Source organism: Staurois parvus, unplaced genomic scaffold, assembly GCF_062004578.1.
Source record: "Staurois parvus isolate SC_StPar_1 unplaced genomic scaffold, SC_StPar_1.0 ptg000649l, whole genome shotgun sequence".
In the NCBI taxonomy this organism is placed as follows: domain Eukaryota; kingdom Metazoa; phylum Chordata; class Amphibia; order Anura; family Ranidae; genus Staurois; species Staurois parvus.
In genome coordinates, this window is record NW_028318445.1 from 322,994 (window position 1) to 347,743 (window position 24,750).

Genomic DNA, 24,750 nt, shown 5'->3' on the forward strand with positions numbered 1-24,750 from the left:
CCTGGTTCTGTAAAGATGTAAGAACTATAAAATGGTCACATATCAAAATCTTTTTACGATATATCAGATATTTAGAAATACTTTGTGTTTGCTATAAATGCACTATAAATATGCCCCAGTTTGTATGGTCCCTGAACATCTCTAATCCTGTTGGACCGCACCTCATATTTCTCGAAGTAGACGTTGCCCAAGTGAAGGATGGAAGACAGAATTCGGAAGATGCTGTCCTGATCCTCGCCATTGAAGCTGAGGGATTCCATGGCGTTAAGGAGCCTCCGAAAATCTTCTGCATCACTTTTGGATGGGATCTCACAGTTTCTTCCCTGAATAATAAAGGAAAGGAAATGAAAGTGGAACTCCAGCTGAGACTTCTTTTATCATTTAGTCTGCAGTGGGGTGACTTGCAGCTGAGGACCCCGTCACTACCCCGTATGTGACAGCATTACCTGAGTCGCCTGACATTGACCAACAACACCCCTACCCCCCACCTGAGAGAGCCTTCCACTGCCACTGCCCCCATACACCAGCCACCATCGCCAACTGCGAGAGAAAGAGAAACACACACACCTTCACAGCTCCGGACATCCCCGGGAACAAGAGTTGGGCTGTGCATACACCATTATGAAACCCGCAGCCTCTCTCGGAACCCACCAGGTACCCATGCCGCATGTGTCCCTTCTTCCGAGGGGCAGTGCTGCCCCCTGAAAAATGCTGCCCTAGGCAAATGCCTTGTTTGCCTTGTGGTAAATACACCTCTGGATCTGATGTCATTGTGTGCATGCTTGCAAAGCAGTGTTACTTTTTGCATTTTCTCATATTTCATGTTATCCATATGCCATCTTGTAGAGTGGAAGGTAATGAGGGCAATGCTACCATCTTAGGGAAGTGACTATGCAGCGCTTTCTATTGTGGGGGTGCTATTAAGATTAATGGTATCTCCACACATCAACTCAGCCACAGTGTGTTTTTCTGAGCAGGTGGTTGTGGCTTCAGGAACAGGTTTGGTTCCGCAGCAGCAACAACCTGCACAGGTGTGAACTAGTTGTAGTGTAGCACTGCCCCCTTAGGAGTCGCTAGAGATTTGGGTCCCCCTATAGTCCTGCACAGCCAGGCAACACACATTTCCTCACACAGACTTGTATCCAGGAGACAGTAACCAGTCCTTGAGCTTGTTTTTTTGGATTTTATTAGGGGGAATAAGAACTTGGATGGGATAAGGGGTGTATGGGAAGCCCAAAGGGAATGGCAACTGAGAACAGCCTCCCTGGAACTATATACAAGTCTCTTCAGACAGCAAAAATTATCTTCTGGAGAGCTAGCTAGCATCTCCTGTAGTACCAGACCCTAAATGACGCCTCTCCTCATCCAGGTGTACTGGGTGAATCCTTGGGCAGGGGATCCAGTGCCTGCCACTGCAGTGTGAAACAGTCCCAGGTAGCAGCTAATCCAGTTTCCCACCAGAGTGCTCCTTCTCCTAACTGGCCCAGGGGGTGCAGGTCTATTCACTCAGTCCTTATCCTATACTACTGTTGGGTTAGTGGCTGCTCTCAGGCCTTTCCTGATGCATAGGTGGTCGTTGCTCTGGAGGCCAGTGAAGTCCCAAGCTTTCTTCCTTTCAAGATCCTCTGTCTGTAGGTGAGCCCTTCTCCATCTGGGCCCCCTCCCAGGCTCTTGCTCTCCAGCCTCTCACTTCCTCTCCATCTTCCACCCAAATTCTCCTGCTGCTGAGCAGGCTCAAACACTCTTAAGGGCTATTTTTGCCCTTTGGCAAGCCTCCTGTTGGGGATTGGCCAGGATACCTTGAGAGTGCACATCAGCCACTCCTTACCTCTGACCACTGCTTCTAGAACTTTCACCAAAGTTCTAGCGCAGGGGGAAGTTCCAGAAAGCTGATCTGCAGAGTCTCTCAGCCCCTGACCATAATTTGACCTCATGACTATTAAACCTGGGCTGCTACTCAGCACTTCTAACTAACAATTAACTCTAGCTCCCCCTAGCTATTTGGGAGGGTGCTACAGTAGATATAGTAATTATTAGTAGGGGTTCCCTGAGACCTCAAAGTTATTTCCAGAGAACTTTCAATTTAAAAAGGTTGAAAAAGCCTTTTTTAGGCTGTAAATGTTCTGATATCACTGACATACAGACAAAAACTGTTGTTTTTCTTCAGCATTTATATTAACTGATAGCTTTTTTTTTTTTTATTTTTTATTTTTGTCAAAGATCACACCAAGAATACTGTATTGTTCGCTGTTTCTTTAAAGAATGCCTTTGTGAAATTTTCCAAAAATCATTCTGTTTATGGCTAACTAACAACACAGTTAAAAGAGCATACAAATGTCAAAGGGGTTGATTTACTATAGGCACATAGGCTGTGCACTCTGCAAGTGCAGTTACACTAGTTTTCCCCAGAGCTTAGTAAATGCAGTAAAGCTCTGCTGATTTCTATCATCCAATCATATTCAAGCAAAAATTTTTTTTTTTTTTTTTTTTTTTTTAAGTTTCTTGGCACCTGATTAAGTATTCTTTAAGTGAAGCTCTACCAAGTTGACATTTAGTATAGAAAGTGAATGCAACTGCACTTGCAAAGTGCACAGTCTATTTGCCTTTAGTAAATCAACCCTACTTTAACTCGAAGCTCCTAAATCTAAGACGTACCTGATTCAAGTAGTAATAAGTTTCTGCATCCTGCAGGTAGAAAAGTTGTTTTTGTTGAGCCGGGAGTCCTGCCAGCATCTCATAGAAAATGTGGTAATTCCTCTCATTTTTGGCCTGCAATATGACAAGGGGAATCAAATCATTGATCATTTTCACACATTTATTATACATGTACTTTATCTGGGAAGCATGCTAAAGATTTTAATAGAATGCCTAAAAAACAGTAATAGCTGACCCATGGTTAGATAAACTTTTGCTAGTGACCATCTGCTTACATTAGATTTACAAATGGAGTTCACAGTCACCAGTCCAGTGTTGGCATTTTTTGGTGTGCACCTCCTGGAGCAAGGAGCAAATGAAAACTATGAAGCTCCCCTTAAAGTGTGTCTAAAGCCAAAAATATTTTTTCGTTTTGGATGGAATGGGAAAGGGTTATGTGCTGTCTGTATGTACGAACATTGGGTTCCAGGTTCCACTGGCACTGTAGGCAATTATAGAAGGGCTGCTTTTTCAAAGGGCTAGCATGTGCGTCTTTCAGCTTTTGAGCAAAGTCTTCACACTAGAAGCTGAGCCCCCCTGTGCTTCCTGGCTTCTGCGGTGTGGTGACCTTTGCTCTCCTCTGTCCTACTCCAGTGTGCACCCTGTGATCCTCATTGTCTCCTCCTTCCAGCATCCTGTCCAGTGCTGATGTGCTTCCAGCGACTTCCACTGTTTCCAGCGTCTTGCATACTGTGTTTCAGTGCGACTCTGTGCTCTCCAGCTTTTATCCTTCTCACGTTACCCCGTGCACTTCAGTCTGCAACCTGCTCCATTGATTCTGTGCGCTCCAGTCTCCATCCTGCTCCATTGACCCTGTGTGCTCCAGTCTCCATCCTGCTTTATTGACCCTGTGTGCTCCAGTCTCCATCCTGCTTCATTGACCCTGTGTGCTCCAGTCTCCATCCTGCTCCATTGATTCTGTGCGCTCCAGTCTCCATCCTGCTTCATTGACCCTGTGCACTCCAGTCTCCATCCTGCTCCATTGACCCTGTGCACTCCAGTCTTCATCCTGCCCCATTGACCCTGTGCACTCCAGTCTCCATCCTGCTCCATTGACCCTGTGCACTCCAGTCTCCATCCTGCTACATTGACCCTGTGCACTCCAGTCTCCATCCTGCTCCATTGACCATGTGCACTCCAGTCTCCATCCTGCTCCATTGACCCTGTGCACTCCAGTCTTCATCCTGCCCCATTGACCCTGTGCACTCCAGTCTCCATCCTGCTCCATTGACCCTGTGCACTCCAGTCTCCATCTTGTTCCATTGACCCTGCGCACTCCAGTCTCCATCCTGCTCCATTGACCCTGTGCACTCCAGTCTCCATCCTGCTACATTGACCCTGTGCACTCCAGTCTCCATCCTGCTCCATTGACCATGTGCACTCCAGTCTCCATCCTTCTCCATTGACCCTGTGCACTTGTCTCCATCCTGCTCTATTGACCCCTTGCAGCCTGTGTTCTATTGCCTTGGGCAACCTCTCCTGCCATAGACTGTACTATAACTTCTGTACCACTATCCCCTCCCTCCTAGATTGTAAGCTCCAAGGAGCAGGGCCCTCGAACCCCTCGTGTATCGCATTGTATTGTTATTGTACTGTCGCATGTATTGTCTTACATTGTAATGTACAGCGCTGAGTGAACTGTTGGCGCTTTATAAATACTGTATAATAATAATAATAATATAACACTCCCTTGCTGTCAGCATCCTAGAACTGTAAGTGACTCATTCCTCTATACCAGGGGTCTCCAAACTTTCTAAATAATAGGCCAACTTACTGTCCTTCAAACTGGGGGCTGTACTGTGGCCATTGGGAGTAGAAAAGGTCTCAATGTCAGTGGGAACAGACAATTCCCCACCTTTGGTGTCAATGGGAGGAATAGTGCCCCATTGTTGGTGTCATTGGAAGGAATTGTGCCCCATCATTGATGTTAGTGGGGGGAATTGTGACCCATTGTTGGTATCAGTGGATTAAATAGTGCCCCAAAGGACAGATAAAACAAGCAAAGGGTCACATCCAGCCCCGATGCTGCAGTTTGGAGACCTCCGCTCTATACTTGTATTCATTCTCTGATGGCTGTCTGTTTGGGTCAGCCCAAGGATCGCAACCTGGGAATTATTAGAAGCAAAACCTATCACTCCTTTGTAGGGTGCTCTGTTGAAGACCCCATGGTTCATTAAATTTTGTGCCTTGGCCCTTACAAGGGCTCAAAAGTGGGTATGCTGACTCTATTCCCTTCAGTGTCATTATGTATCCCATTTCTGCAGTGTCCTTTGCCTCTCCATGACTCCAAGGCTTTCTGTATCTCCTCTGTGGACTATGCCACAGCCTAGCCCCAAATGCAGCTACCAAGTCCTTGTTAGTCAGTCTGCCCCTACTGGGAACAGATTCCCTGTCCATGACAGTTCCTGTGTATTGTAGAGTCATCTCCTGACTTTTTTGTTTAGCTTTCTGATTGCAATCTCCTAAGTTCTTTCAAACTACGATGAAAGGTTCATTAACAGAAGGTTCACACTTTTGCTTTGCGCTAATGCACATGTACACCTCAAAAGCATCATAGAGAAGAATTAAAGAATAGAATGAAAAGATGGGATTTCAACTAAATATCAAGAAAACTGAGGTTATGAGAACAGGAAACACAGCCAACTTTCAAGTTGATGAGGGAGACAGGAAAATAGTAGACAAATTTTGCCTTATTGGGTCAATTATTAACAACAAAGGATTTAGTAGTCAAGAAATTCGAAGCAAACTGGCACTTGGAGGAGCATAGATGAAAGACCTAGTAAACTATCACAGATGAAAGACCTAGTAAAGATCTTCAAAAGCTCTGATGAGTTTAAAAGTACAAAGCATGATCAGAATTGTTCATGCTGGACCATGGAGAATCAAGATAGCAAAAGCATTGATACCTCCACTCTTCGGAAATTCTAAAAAAATTTTGTGTGCAGCAAGTTAAACAAATACAGCCCAAACTTTCACTAAGAAGCCTAGAGGACCAGACTGATGTCCTATTTTGGACACATTGTGAAAAAAGAACCAAAACACAATAATAATTGAAAAAGTTACAAGGAAAGGAAGATGTTGACCAGTGATAAGGTGGATCAATACAGTCAAAGAAAGTATGAACAAGCCATGTATGTAAGTATGAAAAAAACACATCTGGGCTATGGGCGCTATGTGCCTCATAGTAAGCAAACGTGTAATCAAAGGGGCAGAAAGATGGTTAGGGGTGGAGGAATGTGATACTACTGGGTCATGTTGGAGGATCTCAGATGATATCAAAAGCAGGACTTACCTGAAACACAATTCTGGATTTTTCAAGCAGGTATTGGGATGTTATGGCACCACAAATTATACCCCTGTGCAGAAAACAATAGGGCAGTGTAACCGACATGAACATAAATGGCATAAAGCAAAGAAGAAGGTAGTGCAGTTTTAGGGCTTGTGTACACAGGCATTTGTTTGGAAGAACTGCATTTTTTCATGGGCACATCACACAAATACAAAAGCAACTCAGAAGAAGGAATGAAGCACATCAGAAAGAGGACAGAAGCAAGTCAAAAATAAGTCCAACAGAGCTCAGAAAAGAGCTCAAAAGCACTAAAGAAGGAGGTCAGAGACTGCTCAGAAGAACCTTAGAAAGATGTCAAAGGCAGCTCAGAAGAAGGTCAGAAGGATGGATGTCAAAGGCAACTCAGAAGAAGGTCAGAAAGATGGATGTCAAAGGCAACTCAGAAGAAGGTCAGAAGGATGGATGTCAAAGGCAACTCAGAAGAAGGTCAGAAGGATGGATGTCAAAGGTAACTCAGCAGAAGGTCAGAAAGATGTCAAAGGCAACTCAGAAGAAGGTTAGAAGGATGGATGTCAAAGGCAACTAAGAAGAAGGTTAGAAAGATGGATGTCAAAGGCAAATCAGAAGAAGGTTAGAAGGCTGGATGTCAAAGGCAACTCAAAAGAAGGCCAGAAGGATGGATGTTGAAGGTAACTCAGAAGAAGGTCAGCAAGATGTCAATGGCAACTCAGAAGAAGGTCAGAAGGATGGATGTCAAAGGCAACTCAGAAGAAGGTCAGAAGGATGGATGTCAAAGGCAACTCAGAAGAAGGTCAGAAGGATGGATGTCAAAGACAACTCAGAAGAAGGTAAGTAGCAGCTCAGAAGCCGCTAAGAAGGAGATCAAATACAGTTCAGAAGCGTCAAACATGAGTTGAATGCAGCATTTGGCTGTCTTGGCAAGCCCTTAGATAGATTCTATTGCAATCCTCAGCATCCTATAGGACTGTTACAAAGGGCCCTGGACCTGCTCTGTACCTTCCACAAACTGTGATGTGGTTTGCTGGGTATTTTTATATATTATTGTCCAAACTTATTAGAAATCTGAATATATTGTTCAATGTCTGGTTGTAAACTAACACAACTAATTTCCAGTAGATGTCAAACAGAAATCCATCAGTCATCAATTCATAAAAAAATACGCAGAATTTTAGTCACTGTTTATTGTGTGTCCCCATTATATTCTGTTATTTTATGAAAGCCGGATAAGAATTTGCAAACAAAAAAAAAAGCAGAATTTGTATTGCTTAGATTAAATCAATCGGTCCTGTTTTTTGTTAACTGTCATTTTAGGCAAGAAGAAAGCAGCTGGAATTGTTTTCCCTTGGAAATACTATATAAAAGCCACCGATTGGAAAATGCCCCTTTTTATATTGATGTCATCTGAAATATCTTTTTTTTTTTTTATATTCTCCAAAAACTTACTCCTCCAGGTAGATCTCCACAAATTTGCCAAACCGGCTGGAGTTATCATTCCGGACTGTTTTGGCATTTCCGAAGGATTCCAGCAGAGGTGTGGCCTCTAGAATCTGAAGGACAAAGAAAGTTCAACTCCATATCTACTTGTCTTTGTATACAATATACAGCCACATGCACAATAGATACATATACAATACATCCAGATAAGAAGTTACAATGGCATTGCCATACAGAGATACAGATATGCCCAAAGCAAAAATCACAAGACATTACAAACAGCTATAACAAAGATGATAACAAGAGGTACCTCTATCTACCATGTCCACGATGAGTGCATATATAAAAAAGAAGAAGGATATAGGATTATGAACTGCTCATTACTGGATCACAGACACACTGATGATGATTTTATACTGCTTCTATCTATTGCCATTGAACCACTTCCGGTCCGGGCCAATTCTGACATTACCCTCCTAGATGTAAAAAAACATACATTTTTGCTAGAAAACCACTTACAACCCCCAAATATTATCTATATTTTTAAGCAGAGACCCTTGAGATTAAAATGGTGAGTTTTGCAATTTTTTTCATGTCACACGGTATTTTCGCATTCGTTTTTCAAATGCAATTTTTTGTGGAAAAAATGCACTTTAATGAATTTTAATGCACAAAAATACAATATAATATCCAAAATTCTGTTAAAATATAAAGGATGAGGTTACTCCAAGTAAAAAGATGTCCCGCCTTAAAATTGTGCACACTAGTGGAAACTGCAGTACTTATAAATCTCCATAGGCAACGCTTTCAAAGCCTTTACAGGTTACCAGTTGAGTTACACAGGAGGTCTGATACTAGAGGTTTTTGCTCTTTCTTTGCTCTGAGGAAGAGGTTCTGCCTCGAAACGCGTCAGACATTAGGAGGCCTACAGTCAGTGGTGTATTTAGGTTTTGTGCTGCCCTAGGCAACACAAAATTGTCTACCCCCATGAACACCGACCAACACTCCCCCCCCAAGAGAGAGCCTGACATTGACCAACACCCCTGCCCCTCACCTGGGAGAGCCTTCCACTACTCCCCCCAGCGATAGAGAGAAAGACACTCATCTTCACAGCTCTGGACATCCCCAGGAATGTGAGTCAGGCTCTACATACACCATCAAGTAGCCTGCAGCCTCTCTTGGATCCCACCTGGTTCCCATAGAACGCATGTCCTTTCTTTCTTCTTTCATCCCTTCTTATGGAGGGAGGTGCTGCCCCCCTGAAAAATGCCACCCTAGGCAAGTGCCTTGTACGCCTTGTGGTGAATACGCCCCTGTCTACAGTCCCTCAACAGCCACCATCTAGGGAGATTGGACCATGCTGGCCTTTTTGCGATGCGCCTTTGATTTTATTCTTTTGCGAGTATAGTACTTTTTATTCAATAATCTAATTTTTAGAAGGTGATGCACTAGCCCCGTGTGCCCTCTGTTTGTTTCTTTGCCCACAGCTTCTGTGGATTTCCCTGGTCCGTTGAGGGCATCAAGGCTTGCATTACCAAAAAGTACTCCATGTGGGGTTACTGACATTGTGGAGCTCATCGTCCAGCGCAGGAGTTTCAGCATTCATTTGCTCATGGTTTTTTATCAGTTTTTGCTCTCACTCTGATGTCCGCAGCAGGGGCGGACTGACCATTTGGAAACTCGGGCACTGCCCGAGGGCCCGGGGTCAGTAGGGGGCCCCATGAGATGCCCCTGGTACCTTTTTCATAGGCGCCCAAACTCAAAAAAGCCTATGAAAAAGGTACCAGGGGCATCTCATGGGGCCCCCTACTGACCCCGGGCCCTCGGGCAGTGCCCGAGTTTCCAAATGGTCAGTCCGCCCCTGCCAGTACGGTTGCGTTTTGCAGTGCAGGCGGCGTGCCATTAGAACTAATGGCACCCACCTGCGGGTCCGCATTCCTCTGTGCGGGTGGTGGATTTTCGTGCGGATCCGCAGCACCACACAGCATCCGCACCACCCACACAGATGTGAACCTAGCCTAAGGGAGGAGCAAACAGCAGTACAGTGGGGCGGGTTATTGATGATCCTATCCCCATACTCTGCAGTTTCTGTCCTGGTGACACCTAGTTAAATCCCAACACACAGGGTGTCACCAGGACAGGAACTGAAGAGAAATCTGTTCAGTGCAAAACAAACAGAAGCAAAAGCAGAGAACAAAAAAAAAAAAAAAGGAAAGAACTCACCTTGTTCGTCACACCGCGCCTCTGGTTAACTGCTACCAGGTAACGCAGGACGAGTTTTGTGGCCTCTGTTTTACCAGATCCACTTTCCCCGCTGAAAATAAAAAAAAAAAACAAAAACAAACAGTTTTTAGTATGCCGCTATTTTTGTTCAAAGAAAGGAACAGATTCCCCTAACTAGAAACCTTACTAAAGGTTTTTTCTGTCTCTCAAGGACTCGAGGGATGACGTGTCGTGTTTGTTTGGGTTATCAGATCTGCAATCCTGTTGCAAATTTATTTTAGGGAGAATTCCACATAAGAACTGTAAACACCCCAAGATGGGTGGAAAGACCCAAAACAGAGCAAGTGAGATTTCCATGGTATGGCCTGTTTCACATGAGCTTCGGCTTGTATAAGAGCAGTGTGAACAGCAAGCTTTAACATAGCATTTGCTGGGCTTTCAGCAAGCTTTGGTGAAGCTTTTAACCCCTCGCCTACCGGGCACTTTTACCCCCTTCCTGCCCAGGCCAATTTTCTGCTTTCAGCGCTGATGCACTTGCACAGTCATGCAACATTGTACCCAAACTAAATTTTTATAATTTTTTTGAGACAGATAGAGCTTTCTTTTGGTGGTATTTAATCAGCACTGGGTGCTTTTTTTTTTTTGCTAAACATACTAAAAAAGACTGAAAAGTTTGAAAAACAATTTTTTTTCTTAGTTTCTGTTATAAAATTTTGTAAATAAGTAATTTTTCTCTTTCACTGATGTGCACTAATGAGGCTGCAGTGATGGGCACTGATGAGGAGGCACTGATGGGAATTGACAGGCATCACCGGAGGGCATTGACAGGCATCACTAATGGACACTGAAAGGCACTCATATATGGCACTGACTGGCACTGATAGGCGACCCTGATAGGCGGCACTGATTGGCACTGATAGGCGCGCTGACTGGCCCTGATAGGTGGCACTGATAGGCGGCAGGCACTGATTGGCACTGATAGGCAGCACTGACTGGCACTGATAGGCAGCACTGACTGATGGCACTGACTGGCACTGATAGGCAGCACAGACTGATGGCACTGATGGGCACTGATAGGCAGCACTGATAGGTGGCACTGACTGGCACTGATAGGAGGCACTGACTGGCACTGATAGGCAGCACTGACTGCCACTGATAGGCAGCACTGAAAGGCAGCTCTGATGGGCACTGGTATGTGCCTTTGATTGGCATTGACAGGTGGTACTGATGGGACTACGCTGATGATCAGTGCCCTGATGATCAGTGTAGATGTCCCCTCTGAGGAATGCCGATTACCGGCTCTCCTTTCCTCACACGCTATCAGCATGAGGAGAGAAATGCCGATAATGGGCATTTCCTATTTACATGCGATCAGCTGTGATTGGACACAGCTGATCACATGATAGAGCCTGTGTCATCAGCTCTTTACTGCGATTGGTGATCTGCTGTGTCCCAGGAACACAGCGCACCACCGATCGCCGCGCAGCTAGAGTGGGAGGACATCATATGCCGTCCTCCCAGAACAAGAGAACCGCCGCCCTCCCATCTGTTTCTTATATGGCGGGTGGAAGGCGGTTAAAGTACCATATAGCAGCTTCAGTTTGTAAATATCAAACACAGATCCCAATGAGAGTGTTGATTGCCACTTTAAACAAGTTGCTAGCAGGCTTCAGCACTTCTTGAAAGCCTGCTGAAGCCTACTAGCAGCTTGCTTAAAGTGGCAATCAACACTCCCATTGGGATCTGTGCTCAACATTTACAAACTGGAGTTGAATGGTACTTTAAAAGCTTCAACAAAGCTTGCTAAAAGGTCTGCAAAATGCGTTGTTACAGCTTGTTCACACTGCTCTTATACAAACTGAAGCCTGTGTGAAACAGGCCTACGGCTTCAACAGGCAAGAAGACCTGAACACCAAAGTGCCGAGATCTGGAAACCCTAGAAGTGGTAAGAAATAATGATCCCCTTTTGGCTGAAGTGACATTTAAAAGCTACCCTTAGGTTTAGTGATTGGCGGAGGTACATATGATCCTACAGCCAAACTCACCTAATGATAATACACTGGTTGTGTTTGGCATCCATTAGTTTGGTGTAGGCGACATTTGCAATAGCGAAAAGGTGCCTGCAAGAGAAACATGGACAAGCATTACACAGAGCAAGGTAAGGGCGATGCCCCCCATACATGAGCAAGAGAAACATGGACAAGCATTACACAGAGCAAGGTAAGGGCGATGCCCCCCATACAGGAACACAAGTTGTTGAATAATACTATCAACATAAATGATTCCCACCATATTGGAATGCAAAAGATATGGATTTTGCTAATGATCACAATCCACGGAGTATCTTAGTCCACTGTTGGGTCATCCGGACCATGATTTATCGGGTTTTATTGCCTGCCTAAATGCATTGAGTTGCTGCCATGTGATTGGCTGATTAGCAGTTTGTGTTACCAAGCAATGGGCAGCACAGTGGCTAAGTGGTTAGCACTTCCACCTGACAGTATTAGTGTTGTTGGTTCAAATCCCAGCCATGGCACTACCTGCCTGGAGTTTGCATGTTCTCCCTGTGCCTGTGTGGGTTTCCTCTGGGTACTCTGGTTTCCTCCCACACTCCAAAGACATGCTGGTAGGTTAATTGGCTCCTGTCTATATTGGCCCTTGTATGTGTATGAATGTGAGTTAGGGATCTTAGATTGTACGCCCCTTGAGGGTTAGGGACTGATGTGAATGTACAATATACAGGCATACCTCAGTTTACAAAAATTCAGAAGCACAGTTTCCCATAGGCTTGCACTGGAAACCAATCAATCCATTCCGGAGGTCAGAAAAAAGTTTTAAAAAAAGTCCTTTATCTGTTCAAAACTCTTTATAAAGTGCACTTTAAAGGCATAAATACTGTACAGGGACATGATTAAAAAAAACATTCATAAATGCATCGAAAACCAATTAATCCCTTCGTATTGTGGAAAAAATTCTTAAACTGAGGCATTATTTTCAATGGATTTTCATTCGTATACCAAAAATTACGTTAACTGAGGCATTCGTAAACCGAAGTACCACTGTATATGTAAAGCGCTGCGAAAATTGACGGCGTTATATAAGTACTTGAAATAAATATACCATGACATGCCTGTCCCAAACATAGCCCAGCTCCTGAGAGTGTCAATTAGAGATGAGCGAATTTCTCAAAAATTCGATTCGGCTGATTCGGCGAATTCCAGTGTGAAATTCGATTCGATGCGAATTTCTTCGCTACGAAGATGACTTATAAAAAGGGTTTCTAGGCTTCAGAGAGCCTTTAAATTAGTGCAGAACACTGTACCTTTAATTTAAATGCCCTTGGAGATGAGGAAAGAGAAGGAGAAGGAGAAGGAGAAGGATGAGAAGAAGGAGAAGGATGAGAAGAAGGAGAAGGAGAAGGATGAGAAGAAGGAGAAGGAGAAGGATGAGAAGAAGGAGAAGGATGAGAAGAAGGAGAAGGAGAAGGATGAGAAGAAGGAGAAGGATGAGGAGAAGAAGGATGAGAAGAAGGAGAAGGAGAAGGATGAGAAGAAGGAGAAGGATGAGAAGAAAGAGAAGGATGAGAAGGAGAAGGAGAAGGATGAGAAGAAGGAGAAGGATGAGAAGAAGGAGAAGGATGAGAAGAAGGATGAGAAGAAGGAGAAGGATGAGAAGAAGGAGAAGGATGAGAAGAAGGAGAAGGATGAGAAGAAGGATGAGAAGAAGGAGAAGGATGAGAAGAAGGAGAAGGAGAAGGATGAGAAGAAGGAGAAGGATGAGAAGAAGGAGAAGGATGAGAAGAAGGAGAAGGAGAAGGATGAGAAGAAGGAGAAGGAGAAGGATGAGAAGAAGGAGAAGGATGAGAAGAAGGATGAGAAGAAGGAGAAGGATGAGAAGAAGGAGAAGGAGAAGGATGAGAAGAAGGAGAAGGATGAGAAGAAGGAGAAGGATGAGAAGAAGGATGAGAAGAAGGAGAAGAATGAGAAGAAGGAGAAGGATGAGAAGGAGAAGGATGAGAAGACGGAGAAGGAGAAGGAGAAGCAGAAGGAGAAGGATGAGAAGAAGGAAAAGGATGAGAAGATGGAGAAGGAGAAGGATGAGAAGGAGAAGGATGAGAAGAAGGAGAAGGAGAAGGATGAGAAGAAGGAGAAGGAGAAGGATGAGAAGAAGGAGAAGGATGAGAAGAAGGATGAGAAGAAGGAGAAGGATGAGAAGAAGGAGAAGGATGAGAAGAAGAAGGAGAAGGATGAGAAGAAGGAGAAGGATGAGAAGAAGGAGAAGGATGAGAAGAAGGAGAAGGAGAAGGATGAGAAGAAGGAGAAGGATGAGAAGAAGGAGAAGGATGAGAAGAAGGAGAAGGATGAGAAGAAGGAGAAGGAGAAGGATGAGAAGAAGGAGAAGGAGAAGGATGAGGAGAAGGAGAAGGATGAGAAGAAGGAGAAGGATGAGAAGAAGGAGAAGGAGAAGGATGAGAAGAAGGAGAAGGATGAGGAGAAGGAGAAGGATGAGAAGAAGGAGAAGGATGAGAAGAAGGAGAAGGAGAAGGATGAGAAGAAGGAGAAGGATGAGAAGAAGGAGAAGGAGAAGGATGAGAAGATGGAGAAGGAGAAGGATGAGAAGAAGGAGAAGGAGAAGGATGAGAAGAAGGAGAAGGAGAAGGATGAGAAGAAGGAGTAGGATGAGGAGAAGGAGAAGGATGAGAAGAAGGAGAAGGATGAGAAGAAGGAGAAGGATGAGAAGAAGGAGAAGGATGAGAAGAAGGAGAAGGAGAAGGATGAGAAGAAGGAGAAGGATGAGAAGAAGGAGAAGGATGAGAAGAAGGAGAAGGAGAAGGAGAAGCAGAAGGAGAAGGATGAGAAGAAGGAAAAGGAGAAGGATGAGAAGATGGAGAAGGAGAAGGATGAGAAGAAGGAGAAGGATAAGGATGAGAAGAAGGAGAAGGAGAAGGATGAGAAGATGGAGAAGGAGAAGGATGAGAAGAAGGAGAAGGAGAAGGATGAGAAGAAGGAGAAGGAGAAGGATGAGAAGAAGGAGAAGGATGAGAAGAAGGAGAAGGATGAGAAGAAGGATGAGAAGAAGGAGAAGGATGAGAAGAAGGAGAAGGAGAAGGATGAGAAGAAGGAGAAGGATGAGAAGAAGGAGAAGGATGAGAAGAAGGATGAGAAGAAGGATGAGAAGAAGGAGAAGGATGAGAAGAAGGACAGTTCTGTGACAGTTTCTGTCTATTTCTGACAGTTCTGGGACATTCACTCCATACAGCTGTTTCAACCGCTGTATGGAGGGAATGTCATGGAACTGTCAGAAATAGACTATTAATGACAGTTCTGGGACTGTTCTTCCATGCAGCGGTTGAAACATTGTATGTATTTGTTTCCATAAATGGATCCATTTATGGAAACAAATAGATACAATGTTTCAACCGCTGTATGGAAGGACAGTCCCAGAACTGTCATTAATAGTCTATTTCTGACAGTTCTATGACATTCCCTCCATACAGCGGTTGAAACAGCTGTATGGAGTGAATGTCCCAGAACTGTCAGAAATAGACTATTTATGACAGTTCTGGGACATTCCCTCCATACAGCGGTTTCCGGCAAAAAGTGTATGTGCAGAGTTCCTCTATTCTGCAGATACACTTAGAGGAGCTCTGCAGATACACTTAGAGGAGCTCTGCACATACACTTTTTGCCGGCTTGGAATTATTCTTATTTTCATCCTACTTCTTCTTCTTCTTCTTCTTCATCCTCATCCTCATCCTCTTCTTCTTCTTCTGAGGATGAGGATGAGGATGAAGAAGAAGAAGAAGAAGAAGAAGTAGGATGAAAATAAGATTAATTCCAAGCCGGCAAAAAGTGTATGTGCAGAGCTCCTCTAAGTGTATCTGCAGAGCTCCTCTAAGTGTATCTGCAGAATAGAGGAACTCTGCACATACACTTTTTGCCGGCTTGCAATTATTCTTATTTTCATCCTACTTCTTCTTCTTCTTCTTCATCCTCTTCTTCTTCTTCTGAGGATGAGGATAAAGAAGAAGAAGAAGAAGAAGAAGTAGGATGAAAATAAGATTAATTCCAAACAGGCAAAAAGTGTATGTGCAGAGCTCCTCTAAGTGTATCTGCAGAATAGAGGAACTCTGCACATACACTTTTTGCCGGCTTGGAATTATTCTTATTTTCATCCTACTGCTTCTTTTTCTTCTTCATCCTCATCCTCATCCTCAGAAGAAGAGGATGAGGATGAAGAAGAAGAAGAAGAAGAAGAAGAAGAAGAAGAAGTAGGATGAAAAGAAGAATAATTCCAAGCCGGCAAAAAGTGTATGTGCAGAGTTCCTCTATTTCTGACAGTTCTCTCACAGCTTCTTCACATGTACAGCGGTTGAAACATCTGTATCCTAAATGGAAACTAATAGATACAAATTGTATCTATTAGTTTCCATTTAGGATACAGATGTTTCAACCGCTGTACATGTGAAGAAGCTGTGAGAGAACTGTCAGAAATAGAGGAACTCTGCACATACACTTTTTGCCGGCTTGGAATTATTCTTCTTTTCATCCTACTTCTTCTTCTTCTTCTTCTTCTTCTTCTTCATCCTCATCCTCATCCTCTTCTTCTGAGGATGAAGATGAAGAAGAAGAAGAAGTAGGATGAAAAGAAGAATAATTCCAAGCCGGCAAAAAGTGTATGTGCAGAGTTCCTCTATTTCTGACAGTTCTCTCACAGCTTCTTCACATGAACAGTGGTTGAAACATCTGTATCCTAAATGTAAACTAATAGATACAATGTTTCAACCGCTAAACATGTGTTCCTTCTGTCAGAGAACTGTCAGAAATAGCGGAGCTCACTGCAGGGACACTTTTGCCAGCTGATCGGGAAATGTTCGATTCGTGCACCCGAAGTAGGCAAAATTTCGGTTTCGCCGCGAATCGAATATTTCCTGAAATTCGACTCGAATTCCGGTTCGCCTGGTTCGATTCGCTCATCTCTAGTGTCAATGGCAGCCTCCAGCACTGGATGGGAAGCTCAACACGTCTGGACAGGATACCTTTAATGGGCCACGTGGATCATGCAATTTGTCTGAAATATTTCATAGTATGGACTTACGGAGGATTTTCTCCCAAGGCTCTTCCTTCGTAGTGCAGCACATGGTCTGTCCCATAAATATTCAGCATCTTGTAAGGGTTTAATGAGATGAGGATGCTACCAATATATGTCTGGGGGAGGGCAGAGAAAACAGATGTCAAAAGTAACATGGCAGGAATCCACAAGAATGAGGATATGAACATGAGTACTCACATAGATCAGATCTCGGTCAAACCTCTTACGTAGGTTGTTGAGAACTGACACTTCCTGCAGATCTCTGAAAAAAAAAAAAAAATCAGTGAGGTGGATTTACTAATGCAGGCCATACATGTTTCGCATTCCGAATGATTTTTAGTCCAAAAATCAAAAACGTCATTCGCTCGGCAATCCCATGGTGCCATCAATGATTTCGAAAATCGGCCGACCAAGTCATAAAGTTCACCCCATATAACAGGCAAAACTTCTGTTCCTTCCAGGTCACGGCTCATGCGCATATTCTTTTCGGAAAAACGATCGTACAATTTGACCATCATTGAGTCGAAAATCAGTAGTTTTTCACGAATTTTCCAAAATGCCCGATCACCGAAAAGGGGAGGAACCACGAAAATCGTCCAGTGCCATTGACCCCACTAACAGAGCAAAAATAGGCAGATTATTCTTAGGTAATGTAAAATTTTAATACCTGAGGTGAGAGCACCACCGATGGGGGAGCACACAAATGCAAGGTTTTTTCACACAAAAATCAAATAAAAGGCATGGGATATTTCTTTCTACGGTGAAATTTGCACAAAATGTGTCCTCCAGATTTTTTTCAGTGGTAAAAATCCTAAAATTGCCAGCTGGTGTCAGTGTGGAACCATCGAGCGTCGTGACATCAAAGCCCCTCCCCTACACGTTACACCACCGGTCATGTGGCTTCATCAGGGGGAATGATTCTGACACCAGACACCACACTGACACCAGCTGGCAATTTTAGGATTGTCACCACTGAAAAAAATCTGGAGGACACATTTTGTGCAAAATTCACAGTTTATATACAGAGTATTTGTGAGTGCAATACTTGTATTAATAAAATGGTTTTAAAAGGATGATACACTATGATTTGATCCATTCCTCTATATCAACCACCGTGGAAGGGGAGACCATCGATTGAGTGGAGAAGGACCCCAAACAGCAAGATACCATCCCATCCATACTTTGGCCCAATTAAAGGGACAGAAGTGTTATATGACCTTCCTCAACGGTTTGGTCATATACCTGAGGTGAGAGCACAACCAGTGGGGGAGCACACAAATGCAAGTTTTTTTTTCACACAAAAATCAAATAAAAGGCACGGGATATTTCTTTCTGCAGTGAACTTTGCACAAAATGTGTCCTCCAGATTTTTTTCAGTGGTGAAAATCCTAAAATTTCGAGCTGGTGTCAGTATGGAACCATCAAGCATTGTGATGTCAAAGCCCCTCCCCTACGCGTTACGCCACTGATCACGTGGCTTCATCAGGGGGAATGATTCTGACACCAGACTCCACACTGACCCCAGTTGGCAATTTTAGGATTTTCAGCACTGAAAAAAATCTGGAGGACACATTTTGTGCACAAAGCAGTTTATATACAGAGTATACGTGAGCGCAATACTTTCATTTATAAAACGGTTTTAAAAGGATAATACACTATGATTTGATCCATTCCTCTATATCAACCACCGTGGAAGGGGAGCCCATCGATTGAGTGGAGAAGGACCCCAAACAGCAAGATACCATCCCATCCATACTTTGGTCCAATTAAAGGGACAGAAGTGTTATATGACCTTCCTCAACGGTTTGGTCATATACCTGAGGTGAGAGCACAACCGGTGGGGGAGCACGAAAAAGCAAGTTTTTTTTTCACACAAAAATCAAATAGAAGACACGGGATATTTCTTTCCGCAGTGAACTTTGCACATTTGAAGGAGTTTACATATGGACCTTTTTTGACTGTTTTTGACAATTATATGGACACTGTTTTTTTTTTTGGAAATTGATATTGGTTAATTCACTTGTTTTATCTTTATATCTCTTTGAGATAAATATTAGCAATTTATAGGCATATATTATGTACTTTGAGCATTTAAAAGTGAAGCGCGGCACAATTTGGTAAATAGGATCCACAGCTACCACAACGGTCCTCGCTGTCTTCTGAGGGACTGCCCTGCTGCATAATAACCACAGGGGGTCACTCAGCCAACAAGGGTACCATTCAGAGGAAGCATTGAATTCTCTCAGTGAATACAAGGTGTTCTCTGATTGGATGTGGTGCCTCGCCTCTACACTCCATGCAATCACAGAATGCATTGCATCCTTGGAGAAAATGTAAAGGGGAAGATTTGCGAAAACTGGAGCACTCAGAATCTGGTGCAGCTGTGCATGGCAGCCAATCAGCTTCTAGCGTCAGCTTGTTCAATTAAGTTTTGACAATAAGTCCTCATGCACACGGGACGTTTTGATAACACTGGTAAAGTTAGCTGTGTAAAGTCATGTTAAAAACATGAGTTTTTCAGCTTTTTTTAGCGTTTAGCAGCGTTTTCCTGCATTTTTCTGCGTTTGCGGTTTTTGAATTTTTTAGCTTTTTTTACCCCAAAATTTGTTTTTTTTGGTCAAAAAAAGTCCTAGAATGCCGCTTTCTGGCGTTTTACCACATTTTGCTGCGTTTTTCAGCATTTTGCATCATTTGGGCTCATGTACATTGCAGCTGATAAACTCTCGTTGAGGAGCTGTTCAGCGTTTTTTTCAGCAGCCCCTGAACTCTCCCTAATGTTCTCCTATGTGTCCATATACACATCATCGTTTACAGTTGTTTTTTTGAACGCAGAAAACTTGCATTCAGCAGTAGATTTTATCAGCATTTCAAACGCCAAATACTTGTAGATGCGGCTAAATGCATGCTACAAGCGTTTATAGGCGTTTGCATTCAAATTTTTTTTTTAACTTTTGCAGTCCCCGATGCTGTCCAGAGTCTTTTTTCATCATGAAAAATGCATGCAAAGTGTTTTCCCGGTACTCAAATTGACCCAGTACACCATACTTTGAGGTTTTGCATGAAAAAAAAAAAAATGTTAGACACTACTGCAATAATTTCTGCACAGAAATGAGCCGGAACACATCCAAACACCACAAAAAAAACAAAAAAAAACAGCTAATTTCAACACATACTGCTCTCTCTGCTTCTGCTCTCTTTATTCCTCTCAAAATGTCTGAAACAGGGGCGGACTGACCATTCGAGGATCGGGCACTGCCCGAGGGCCCGGGGTCAGTAGGGGGCCCCATGAGATGCTCCTGGTACCTTTCATTGGCTTTTTCATAGGCTTTTTTGGGTGTGGGCGAGGACACAGGGGCCCCATGATCCCCTATTGCCTGGGGGCCCCATGAGTTTTCAGTCCGCCCCTAGTCTGAAATAGTTAATTATTTACTGTTTTTCAGTGCATTCTGGGCATTTATGAAGGTCTCCTGAGGTTATCTTTAAAAACCGCTTCTAAACGCAAATGCTCATAAACGCGGTATGCAAACGTGGCTAAACAGACGTTTTTTAACCTACGTTTTCCAGCAGTCAGTTTCCATCATTCAGAAGTGTCCTGTGTACATGGAGCCTTAGAACGTTTTTACAGCTGCAAAACTCCTCTAGAAACCCACTAGTTCTGGATTTCTTTTCCAGCCAAAAAACGCTGATTCCAGTCTCTGTGTGTATGGACACATAGGATAACATGCCGGGGATGGACACATAGGATAACATGCCGGGGATGGACACATAGGATAACATGCCGGGGATGGACACATAGGATAACATGCTGAGGATGGACACATAGGATAACATGCCGAAGATGGACACATAGGATAACATGCCGGGGATGGACACATAGGATAACATGCCGGGGATGGACACATAGGATAACATGCCGAGGATGGACACGTAGGATAACATGCCGAGGATGGACACATAGGATAACATGCCGAGGATGGACACGTAGGATAACATGCCGAGGATGGACACATAGGATAACATGCCGAGGATGGACACGTAGAATAACATGCCGAGGATGGACACATAGGATAACATGCCGAGGATGGACACGTAGAATAACATGCCGAGGATGGACACATAGGATAACATGCCGAGGATGGACACATAGGATAACATGCCGAGGATGGACACATAGGATAACATGCCGGGAATGGACACATAGGATAACATGCCGGGGATGGACACACAGGATAACATGCCGGGAATGGACACATAGGATAACATGCCGGGGATGGACACACAGGATAACATGCCGGGGATGGACACACAGGATAACATGCCGGGAATGGACACATAGGATAACATGCCGGGGATGGACACATAGGATAACATGCCGGGGATGGACACACAGGATAACATGCCGGGGATGGACACATAGGATAACATGCCGGGGATGGACACACAGGATAACATGCCGGGGATGGACACATAGGATAACATGCCGGGGATGGACACATAGGATAACATGCCGAGGATGGACACACAGGATAACATGCCGGGGATGGACACATAGGATAACATGCAGAGGATGGACACATAGGATAACATGCCGAGGATGGACACATAGGATAACATGCCGGGGATGGACACATAGGATAACATGCCGGGGATGGACACACAGGATAACATGCCGGGGATGGACACATAGGATAACATGCCAGGGATGGACACATAGGATAACATGCCGGGGATGGACACATAGGATAACATGCCGGGGATGGACACATAGGATAACATGCCGGGGATGGACACACAAGATAACATGCCGGGGATGGACACATAGGATAACATGCCGGGGATGGACACATAGGATAACATGCCGAGGATGGACACATAGGATAACATGCCGGGGAAGGACACATAGGATAACATGCCAAGGATGGACACATAGGATAACATGCCGGGGATGGACACATAGGATAACATGCCGGGGATGGACACACAGGATAACATGCCGGGGATGGACACATAGGATAACATGCCGGGGATGGACACACAGGATAACATGCCGGGGATGGACACGTAGGATAACATGCCGGGGATGGACACGTAGGATAACATGCCGGGGATGGACACGTAGGATAACATGCCGGAGATGGACACGTAGGATAACATGCCGGGGATGGACACGTAGGATAACATGCCGGGGATGGACACCTAGGATAACATGCTGGGGATGGACACACAGGAGAACATGCCGGGGATGGACACATAGGATAACATGCCGGGGATGGACACACAGGATAACATGCCGGGGATGGACACATAGCATAACATGCCGGGGATGGACACATAGGATAACATGCCGAGGATGGACACATAGGATAACATGCCGGGGATGGACACATAGGATAACATGCCGGGGATGGACACACAGGATAACATGCCGGGGATGGACACACATGATAACATGCCGGGGATGGACACATAGGATAACATGCCGGGGATGGACGCACAGGATAACATGCCGGGGATGGACACGTAGGATAACATGCCGGGGATGGACACGTAGGATAACATTCCGGGGATGGACACGTAGGATAACATGCCGGGGATGGACACATAGGATAACATGCCGGGGATGGACACGTAGGATAACATGCCGGGGATGGACACGTAGGATAACATGCCGGAGATGGACACGTAGGATAACATGCCGGGGATGGACACATAGGAGAACATGCCGGGGATGGACACACAGGAGAACATGCCGGGGATGGACACATAGGATAACATGCCGGGGATGGACACATAGGATAACATGCCGGGGATGGACACATAGGATAACATGCCGGGGATGGACACATAGGATAACATGCCGGGGATGGACACACAGGATAACATGCCGGGGATGGACACATAGGATAACATGCCGGGGATGGACACATAGGATAACATGCCGGGGATGGACACATAGGATAACATGCCAGGGATGGACACATAGGATAACATGCTGGGGGGTTTACTGGCTGTAGAAAAAAATGTCAAAAGCCAAAAACAGCTGCTGTAAAAACATCCAGTATTCATGAGGAGTAAAACCTGGAAGCTGATTGGTTTCTACCAGGGGCGGACTGACAACTCATGGGGCCCCTGGGCAATAGGGGATCATGGGGCCCCGTGTCCTTGCCCAAACTCAAAAAAGCCTATGAAAAAGGTACCAGGGGCATCTCATGGGGCCCCCTACTGACCCCGGGCAGTGCCCAAGTTTCCAAATGGTCAGTCCGCCCCTGCTTTCTACACCTGATTTTTGCAATCTCCAGTTTTTAGTAAATAACCCCCAAAGTGTTCCCTGAATGATGCCTGTGCCAAGCGGGCGACCCCTTGTGGTTACTATACAGGGCATGGGATGCAGGAGACAGGACCACTGTAGTAGCAGCGATTCTCTGCTTCCCCAGTGATTGTTCAGGTATGAAATATGCAGACTTACATTGCTCCAATGGACCAATGTAACTATGCAAAAAAAAAATGACCTCAAATTCAGCTTTAATAGACCTAAAGCGGAGCTCCAGAGAATTTTTTTTGTTTAATAAAAGTCAGCAGCTACAAAAACTGTAGCTGCTGACTTTTAATAAACAGACACTCCTGTCCCAGGATCCAGCAATGTACTCACCCAAGGTGTTCCTTCCCTTTGTCTTCTGTCCCCAGTTCCGGCATCTCAGCTGTGGGCACCAGGCTGTGACAGCTTGCCCCTTGGGCATCCGTGAGCCACGCTGAGCATTGTGAATGGTTCCGCAGTCCTCTGGGACCTGTCGTGTGTCTCAGAAGACTGCGGGGAGGGGGGGGGGGGAGGAGGAAAAGTGGTAGCGGGTATCTGTCAAAATCAGGTAACCACCCACCCCACTAAAAAAAAAAGTGCCATTAGGAGAGGGGAGGGGAGCGCCTTAATGCAGAACTTCAACTTTTGGGAGGAAAAAAAAGTTTTCAATTATGACTTTCAACTTTTCCTTGCTCTTGTTATCCCCCAAGAGTTGTACTGAAATTAACAAAAGTTCTCCCACTTCATGAGGAGTAAAACCTGGAAGCCGATTGTTTTCTACCAGGGGCGGACTGACAACTCATGGGGCCCCCAGGCAATAGGGGATCATGGGGCCCCTGTGTCCTTGCCCAAACTCAAAAAAGCAAAGGAAAAAGGTACCAAGGGCATCTCATGGGGCCCCCTACTGACCCCGGGCCCTCGGGCAGTGCCTGAGTTTCCAAATGGTCAGTCCGCCCCTGGTTTCTACGCAGAGTTGCACCTGATTTTTGCAATCTCCAGTTTTTAGTAAATAACCCCCAAAGTGTTCCCTGAATGATGCCTGTGCCAGGCGGGCGACCCCTTGTGGTTACTATACAGGGCATGGGATGCAGGAGGGGGAGCGCCTTAATGCAGAACTTCAACTTTTGGGAGGAAAAAAAAGTTTTCAATTATGACTTTCAACTTTTCCTTGCTCTTGTTATCCCCCGAGAGTTGTACCGAAATTAACAAAAGTTCTCCCAATTGACATTTCTTTTTCTGTTATCTTAGAAGGCTTTCTGCAGACGTCTTCTGTATTATTTTATGAACTCATACACTGATTATGTGAACACACGGGAACACTTACTCCAGCTGTGTCATATCCTGGACCATGTTCTCATCCTGCTCTTGGCTCGGTCCCGTGTACTGCGAGCTCCGCATGGGCTGCATCTGGGAAGAACCAATGACAAAAGAAAAGGAAATGTAATAGTTATACTCTGGATCTTCAAGGGTCATGTTAATCTCTCCTCCTCTGTCTGCAGGTAACAGGTATGTCCATGAAAAACTGACATTTCATTTTGGGTAGGTGCAGAGGGGTTAGCTGAGCCCTCTACTTCTTATATATCATGGTGACTTTGGCTAGGGCTAGATTTATAACCCCCCCCCAACTTCCCAAGCCAACTGCCATGCTTCTAACACTCATGCAGTAGGTCAGCCAATGGCCCCTTTTTCATCCGTATGTCCG

At 44.7% G+C, this 24,750-nt stretch overlaps 1 protein-coding gene across 1 annotated transcript in view; it reads right to left on the bottom strand.

The window, feature by feature from the left end:
• The window catches only part of MYO15A (myosin XVA), a 162,140-nt gene extending 137,619 nt beyond the window's left edge, over positions 1-24,521 (bottom strand). Inside the window, exons 1-9 of the mRNA XM_089694083.1 lie at positions 24,373-24,521; positions 16,952-17,015; positions 16,760-16,869; positions 11,707-11,781; positions 9,662-9,752; positions 7,448-7,551; positions 5,987-6,050; positions 2,656-2,769; positions 162-323 (exon numbers count right to left, since the gene is read on the bottom strand). Of these exons, the coding sequence (XP_089550209.1) occupies positions 162-323; positions 2,656-2,769; positions 5,987-6,050; positions 7,448-7,551; positions 9,662-9,752; positions 11,707-11,781; positions 16,760-16,869; positions 16,952-17,015; positions 24,373-24,521 (933 nt within the window). The remainder of the gene's footprint in view (positions 1-161; positions 324-2,655; positions 2,770-5,986; positions 6,051-7,447; positions 7,552-9,661; positions 9,753-11,706; positions 11,782-16,759; positions 16,870-16,951; positions 17,016-24,372) is intronic.
• Between the last annotated feature and the right edge of the window lie 229 nt (positions 24,522-24,750).